Below are 8,970 nucleotides of genomic sequence, written 5' to 3' on the forward strand. Positions count from 1 at the left end.
TATTACAGGGGTACCCCGGGTTACGAAATTAATTCGTTCCGCCGCCGCTTTCGTAACCCGGAATACTTCGTAAGGCGAAAAAGCCATAGGCGCTAATGGGGAAAAGCCGCGATTTCGTGTGAAATAGCGCCGAAAAGCACCAAAAAATTTTTCGTAACCCGAAATAACCTTCGTAACCCGGAACAGTTTTTTTGAATGGATTTTTTTCGTAACCCGGAAATTTCGTATGGCGGCGCATTCGTATCCCGGGGTACCAGTGTATTTGTATCCCACCCCTCTGAGAACAATCGGGGCGGCTAACAAAGTTAAAGATACATATAAAATCCCTGGTACCCTCCCCTCCTTAAAAAAGTATTAAATCCAATGCAATATTTAAAAAACAGAACAAACAACAACAACAAACAAACATACAAGTTAAAAACTGACCAGAAGGTCAACAACATCATACCAACAAACAATCAGTGGGAGCAGCAGTATCTTTCCCAGACATTTTTCTAAGGCTGGGTTCTCTATTCTGGGAAGGCCTGCTGGAAGAGATCCATCTTACCAGCCTTTTTAAAGCTGTCTAAAGATGTAAGTAGACGGATCTCATCCGGCAGGCCTTTCCACAGTCTGGGGGTGACGATGAAAAATGCTCTCTGGGAGGTAGTCGAAAGCCTAGATTTTTGTGGCTGAAGTAGGCCTCTCCCAGAGGAGCAGAGTGTGCGGGGAGGATTGTAGGGGAGAAGGTGGTCCTGGAGATAGTTTGGACCCAAGCCATTTGGGGCTTTAAAGGTGATAACCAACACCTTGTACTGGGTCCGGAAGCTAATGGGCAGCCAGTTCAGCTAAAAGTTACGAACTTTCACACAAACCCAAACTTTTAAACATGCATAAGTATATTTATATTATTTTATGACTTTTAGTTATCATTTTAGTGCAGTTACCAGTAATGGCCTTCCAACGACTCATCCTTCCCTATATCCTCCTACTTCTACCATCCTTTCTCTCTTCCTTACACCTTCCTATCTTTAACCTTTCTTTTATTCATCTCCCTTTCCCTTTCTCAATTCCTCAATTCATCTATCCTTTCTTAGCTTCATTCTCCCCTCTCTCACCATCATTTCACTAACTCTTACCTTCATTCACTCCCTTTCACTTCTTCATTCATACCTTACTTCCTTTCCATCATTTGTTGATTTATATTCCTCTGTTATTGGCTTTCCTCTGTTGATATACTATTGTTTACCACATCTACTTAAGTTGTTGCAATCACAATTCTATTTGCCATTAAACTTACTTTTGTATCTTGGCTACTTCTTGCCCTGCTTACCTTGTTAGTTTGTTGTCTTCTCACTTCCATCTCTTTACAGTGGTACCCCGGGATACGAATTACCCAGCTTACGAATTTTTCGGGATACGAAAAAATCCCATAGGGATTTATTGTTTCGGCTTACGAAGGTTTTTTCGGGTTACGAAAAAACCTCGGCGCTATTTTCAATGGAGCCGCGGCGGAGCCGCGGCTTTTTTTCCATTAGCGCCTATGGCAATTCAGGTTACGAAGGTTTTTCGGGTTACGAAATTAGCCGCAGAACGAATTAATTTCGTAACCCGAGGGAGCACTGTACCTTGTTCCTTATTTGTCTATAATCATCTACGATTCTTCTTTAATATGTATTACTTACTTTAAAAAGATGTCCAGATTGCTCTCGCTATTTATTGTTAAAACACATGTTTTTTTAGCAGTAAGATAAACTTCTTTTCTGAAAGGGGCGGCAACTTTCTATAATTCAGCTTTTAACCCAAAGCAATGAAAAATGATACCATGGGGGCCCTATCATATGATTTATTTCATGATGAATCTCAGTGTTATGGAAGATGCAACCTGGAAGTAGCAAAATATCAATTGCTTTTCCAAACACCAAGAGGAAAATAGAATTATTATTATACTTTTAGTGCATTCACTACATTGCTATTTATTTATTTGTTAATTGCAATGTCTAATTGAAAAATCAAGAGTGTCTCCCTATCCAAGTTTGCTTTATTTTTATTTATTAATTTTCTTGTTGTTAAACTAATTGGGGAGACTCACAAAAGATATACAAAGATCCAGATGGAAAATGAACCAAGTTGTGAAGAGAAGTAACATGAAAGTATTCCAAATTATCTATTAATTCATATTATTAAATGTCTTTTCAGCAGCAGACAGGAAGCTGTTACAGTTAGATGACAAGACTAATTATATAGCTAAATTGAAATACTCATAGTCAATTACAAGAATGATCAGAAAATGATAAAGAATGAAATGGATGGTTTTGCAGTCCTAGTGTAGGGGTTGGAATCATCTGGTGTTGTTGGACTGTAACTCACAGCATACCTCACTACATGCCGCACTGGCTGTGTCTGCTTTTCAGCATTATCTAGATGATGGCCAGCATTGTCTAGTGGTCTGAGTGCTGGTCTTGGCATCTAGCCATTCAAATCCCTGTTTAGCCATGGAAATCCACTGGATGACCTTGGATGAGTTACACTCTCTTGGCCTTAGAGAAAGGCAATGGTAAATCCATCTGAACAAATCTTGACAAGGCTACATTCACATTCCAGAAATACTCCAGCTTGACACCACTTTAACTACCATGGCTCAATGCTATGGAATTCTGGGAATTGTTGTTTTGTGAGACATTTAGTCTTTTCTGAAGCTCTGGTGGTTAAACGATGGTACTGCAGCCACAACATTGTGAGTTTGATCCCCGGGGGCTCCAAGGTTGACTCAGTTTTCCATCCATTTGTAGGTTGGTAAAATGAGTACCCAGCTTGTTGGGGGCAATTGGCTTACAGCTGAAAACTGCTTAGACAGTGCTGAGTTCATGGATAAGGAGTATAGAAATGTAAATACTACTGCTATTCTCTGCCAGAGACCCCTGGTGCCACAGTAAACTATAGTTCCCAAAATTCTGTAGCATTGAACCATGGCAGTTAAAGTGGTGTCAAACTGAATTATTTCTGCAATGTGGATGCAGCCCAAGAAAACCCCATGGCAGGGTTATCTTAAGTTAGAGTTGACATGAAGGCACAACAACAACAATAACTCATCTGGATGGTTACATATTCCCCACACCTGTGTAGCACAATGTAGAAGACTTTGGCTGGCTATGGATTAGGTGTTCATTTATTTAATTTATTTATTACATTGAGCTTTTATCCCAATGTGGGAGAGCCAAGACATCTTGCCACTTAGTTGATATGAAATACAACAACATCATGTGGTACAGGGTGATCAGATGTCATAACTGCAGAGGACAAGGCACCACAAAATTTAGGACATTCAAGAAAAATTTAAGCCATTACCAAATAAAAGCTAAAAACATGAATTCATGGTTCTTAGTCATGCTGAAAATGGAGGATATTTTGAAATTCCTCCTGGATAGATGATTAAAATGTAGGAAATGTCCTGGCAAAGGTGGACATCTGGTCACCCTGCTGTGGTAAGGCACAGAGAAAGCTACTACTCTCTAGCTCAATTTTCTCATACTGTAAGGCTCTAAAAACACTCATGATAAAAATTTAGATAACAGTTAAATTAACTATCACTTAGCTAAAATGCTATATTTTTTCTTTTATTGATTTAAAAAACATTTTATAAGCAAATAAAAATGGTTGTTTTTAAAATTTAATAAAAATTAAAAAACATTTTAATAAGCAAATGAGCACTTTAACAGAAATCAATAAATGTCCCTATTACCCCCGTCCACCTATTTCACCCTCCCCACCCTCTTCCCACATAAGACTTTCAAAAGACTATGTATTTAAAGTGTGATCTATTCTTACTGACTACAAACTAGAAAATTGTAGAATAGAATATAAGAGAAGACTTTGTTAGAAAATTTAATTTCTAAAGGAATCACAGATTTCTGTTAAACAAAAAGTTTGAAGAATCACTAAAATTCAAATTGTGGTACTGAATGAAGTGGATAATCATTAAGAACTAAAGCACTATATTTTAAAACAGTATAAAATCATTTTTACAAAATGACTAGAAAGGTAAAAATGCCACATATAAACACTATGAGAGAAGCAGTTCTGAATAACTAGTTAATTGCCAAATGGCTGCTTAACTATATTTTTTAAAATACCTTTTTGATAGCTGATGCTGTGGCAACCGATGAAATGGAAACAAATGAACAGGAGTGCTTTGGAGCAAAAAGTCAATCATAAGCTGAACTGGTCCTGCCATTAAGAATAGTCAGCTGGTCACCTCAGGCTTCAGATACTGAGCATGGTTTCTCTTGGCTGATCTTTACATACATACCCAGTAGGGGCATCATTAGGGGCTATGGGGGTACAGTTCACACTAGGTGACAACTAAAGGGAGTGACACCACTACTCCCCAAACATCTGCCTTTGGGAAGAAATGGGCTGTGGCATTCACCTGCGTCCCTGTAGAATGCTGGAGTTTAGCAGAAGAGGGCAAGGCTCAGTGGGAGGAGAAATGAGGAAAACCTCAGTTTTTTCAAAAAATAAATTTTAAATTTTAAAACTTAATTTGAAAAAAAAACATTAAAATTATTCTTTTTACATTTTTTTTTACAAACACCACATCTTACCAAATTTTCACTTTAACCACATGGAATTATGTACATATAGTGACATTTAGGCTGTGCACATGATATTGTAATTTAAAGGTATAATTTTAGTTTTGCTAGTTGTTTATGTCACACCTATTGTCGTTACAATTAGTGATATATGGGAATTGTGATTTATGAGTAACATTAGTACAAAAAACATTGCTAAGAATTCTACATGGTGTAGTATAAAGGTAAAAGGTAAAGGTTTCCTCTTTGACGTGATTGTCAAGTCGGGTCCAACTGTAGGGGATAGTGCTTAGCTCCATTACTAAGCCAAGGGAGCTAGCATTGTCGAAGATGATTCCGTAGTCATGTGGCACGGAATGAGTGCCTTCCAACCAAACTGGTACCTATTTATCTACTTGCACTTTTGCATGCTTTTGAACGGCTAGGTTGGCAGAAGCTGGGACTAGTAATGGGAATTCACTTGGTCATACACCAATTGGGTCTTGAACTGCCAACCTGGCAACCTTGTAGTTGCCAGAGTCAGAGTCTTAATTGCTGAGCCACCACGTCCCTCTCCATGGTATGATATGGGAGGAGTTCAATGAGAGGGGGGTGACACCATGAGTTACCACACTGGGTGACATCAGCTCTATTGGTGCTACTGCTTCCTAGTGATCCCTAGATATTAGTTGGTAAGAAAGGAAGCTTTAAATCTCCATGTACCTGTTAGGTGCGCATACGTAGTCCCCTGTTGACACCCAAAGTGTGCCCCATGTCCTGAACAGTTATGCACCTCTTGATCTAGCCTTGCTGTCAGCAAAATAAGAAGAACTGAGATATACCACAGAGCTCTGATATGCCTGAAAGAATCCTTTAAGGCAACTAAACCCTAATATTAGAGACAATTAGTTTTTCCTAATTGTTGGCCATCCTAGGTGTAAGTCGGGGTGGTGGAGAAAAGTGAGAACTCTGCTTGACTGGTCTGGATAAGTGGCACAGAGTATAAAATCAGGAAACAGGGAGTGACGCTTCACTGTAGTGAGCTGTGGGGGTGGATGGCAGAACGAGTCTTACTTGCAAGATCACAGCAGGATGTATTGCTGGTATGTTTCAAAGCCAGAAAGGAATTTCCTCAACTGGGAACATCACCTGGTTTTCTTTTCTCCCTCTTTTCCATGCAGCACAGGACAAAATAATTTGTGCAAGTCTCAAGCAAATGTGTTTTCACTTATAATTAAGTACCAGATACAAATATGGTCCACCCAGCCCCCACTTTTGGTGGGGGAAGTTTGGCTCAAGAGACAGTTTCTTCCATTCTCTGCCCCGATATTCACTGTGGGGCAACAAGAGCATGCCTGCCCTACTCATTGGCTGAGTGTGTATATATCACCTATGAATCCAATCCAGTGATGACTGAGAGAGAGAACATTGTATGAGGGATATACTGAGGCATACAACACTGTAAGACTGTGCACTGATAGTGTCTATTGCATGTAGGCACTGAGTGTGCAGAAGTTTTCAGCATTTTCTATAGAATTTCAGTTATACTGTTTAGGTTTAAGTTGATGTATGTTTGATTTTCATGAAGAGACTATTAAAAAGCATGGTAAAGCAGAAAACAGTGCTCTAGGATGGTCAACTGTTTATTTAGTTTTTTTTAAAGCTCAACGCGTTTCAGCCTCAATAAGAAAAGGCCATCTTCAGGGGCTAGAAACAAATTCAAATACACACATTTTATATGTATTAAAAAGACAGGGCAGCACTCAGTTAACTATAATCTATGAAATCACATAGGAATATATTATTTTTCATATTATAAATATACATACCCTTTCAAAGAAATAACTGGAATTGAGAACACTCTCAAACACATTGCGTATAAAAGAACAAATTCTACAGAATTTCATTATATATACATATTTGAAACAGTCCTTGAAAAGGAATAGCCAATAAGTGTTGGTATCAGTCACAGGAATATCTGATGCAATGTCTACAGGTGATTATTCATTTATTCATAGCAATATATTCCAACCAAATACATTCATACATGATATTACAACCCTTCTCTACTGAGGTTAAATTAAAGGTTGTAGATCCAGCTCTTTGTTCAGTTTTAAAGGCACCAGAGATTTCAACTTGAGAATCCATTTCCCCCTCTTTTTTCTTCAAAATATCTTGTTTCTTACTAATTCTATTATCCAAAAGTGGAATTACACAGAATACTGGAAATAACCAACCAGAGGAGTCTCCTCCCTTCTATGCTTCAGTTTGGAGAGACATTCTCCTATTTTGTGTTTTATGGGTCTGGAAGTCCCACATAAAATTTCTTACATGACCATTCAGTATGATAAATCATATAACTAGTATTACATGTGCTAAAATGGGATAGTTTGTATCATTATTGGTCAATACAATTTATAAATTCTGTCATTTTAGTTATACAGTATAGGTGCAATATGTACATTGACCATATGGGTGGTGCGCTGTTGGTTTAGGCATACCGATCATGTCATCATCATTTTTTCCTACCTCTCCCTATGGATCAAGACAGGGAACAACAACAGATTAAAAATTTAACACTAGTTAAAAGAGTATGTAAAACACATTAAAAAAAAACACCCACTACCAATACATACTTTAAAAGCCATAATTTTAAAATGATTTGGATCAGCCTTTCAGAAGAGACTGATATAGGAATCTTGACATGTGATTCCTTAAAATGAATTCACTGTTGTTTGAAAAACTCTCTGGTGTGAGTATTCCTCCACTTGGACTTCTATGTTTTGGCTTTTGGGCTTTCTGGGTTATGTCCCACAATTAAAGTCCAGCCTGACCTGTTTGAGTAATAATTACTAATTATTTGTTTACTAGGCTTGGCAGAGCATCCGTCATGCCATAAAATGTCAGGTGCTCTGCTTTCTTCACTCTATTTCTCAAGTGTGATTATCACACAACATTTTCAGAGTGTATGCGTGAGTGTATGCACAGGCATGCACAGTTACATGTGTGATATGTTTACTGGGATGGGTCTATCTACCAACTTTAGGCAGCCTCTTTTTTTGAACAGTACTTTCCACTCCACAATCCTACATGGCAATTACTGTTTCTTTTGCAGAGAGAAACACAAAAAGTTACTTACGTGGCATGAAGTTCTACTATTCAATGTATTTTTTTAAAAAAACCAGTAGGGTTGCACATGTGTTCTGTCTTGCTTTACTCAAACAAATGTAAGATATCATGTGTATTTTAAAGGGAGAACTTTATTAAGAAACAGTAAGGCCAGGCTTACCATTTGGCAGAGTGAGGTAGTAGCCTCAGGGTGCTGATATTGCTGGGAAATATTTAATATATTGTTATAGCATTTTTACTACCAGGAAGAGGTGCTTGAGGGATCGTCTGACTTTGCTGTCAAAACAGCATGTTCTCCTTTCAGTACGCTGTACTCCTTAACCTGGCAAAGGCATTATTTGCTGTACCACCTCGGGCAGCAAAATATCTTCCCTCCTTTTCCCATCTCATCTTAGATTCTACCACTTTCTCACTGTCAAATTTCACCCCAAATGAGTGTTTAGCTAGGTAAACTAACTAAATGATAAGATATTGGGTAAGGCTCAGTAACTCTTTGGTGTTTATAATAATAAACAGGTGCTGCCTAATTGCCGTGTTATCACATTGCTGTCTTATTACTAAAGAACATCTTCTTTGGCATAGTCACCCAATCCGATTGCTATGTGAATGTATGGCTACCAACTGCATCACTGAAAAGGACCAAGACCCAGACTGTGAATGATACCAAAGACCCCGTGTGGAATGAAAGCTTCCACTTCAGGATCCAGAATCAAGTCAAGGTAAGGTGCTCTGGCAACCCTACTCAACAGGGGACATTGGGTCTCTTCTAGGCAAATATGGCCAGTCATCACATAGGAAGTGGCACAGGCATTGCTTTGGAATTCAAAGCAGTGCCATAATTAGTCACTGCTATGGGGAAACACCCCATCTTTGCTGTTCCCTTCTCCAAGTTTCAACATTGCACAGATTCAAAAAGGACCATCATACCTCCTGGGAAATTACATACAAATAATCTCAGATTAAATGTATGTTCTTAGCCTGTGGGAAAGGTTGGAAATATTAACACTATTAGCAATAGCAATAGCAAATACATTTCTATACTTCTTGTCAGTGCACTTAAGCACTCCCTAAGCTGTTTACAATGTGTAAGCTAATTTCCCCCATCAAGCTGGGTACTCATTTTAGCCACCTAAGGAAGGATGCAAGGCTGAGTTGACCCTGAGCCCCTGGCTGGGATTGAACTCACAACCTTGTGGTTTGTGAATGAGTGGCTGCAGTACAAGCATTTAACCTGTACAAGTTCTTCTTCTTCTTCTTCTTCTTCTTCTTCTTCTTCTTCTTCTTCTTCTTC

At 38.5% G+C, this 8,970-nt stretch overlaps 1 protein-coding gene across 1 annotated transcript in view; it reads left to right on the top strand.

The window, feature by feature from the left end:
• The window catches only part of LOC121926758 (cytosolic phospholipase A2 epsilon-like), a 53,246-nt gene that overhangs the window by 14,673 nt on the left and 29,603 nt on the right, over positions 1-8,970 (top strand). Inside the window, exon 3 of the mRNA XM_042460015.1 lies at positions 8,262-8,398. Coding sequence (XP_042315949.1) covers positions 8,262-8,398 — 137 coding nt within the window. The remainder of the gene's footprint in view (positions 1-8,261; positions 8,399-8,970) is intronic.

This window comes from Sceloporus undulatus, chromosome 1, assembly GCF_019175285.1.
Source record: "Sceloporus undulatus isolate JIND9_A2432 ecotype Alabama chromosome 1, SceUnd_v1.1, whole genome shotgun sequence".
In the NCBI taxonomy this organism is placed as follows: Eukaryota; Metazoa; Chordata; class Lepidosauria; order Squamata; family Phrynosomatidae; genus Sceloporus; species Sceloporus undulatus.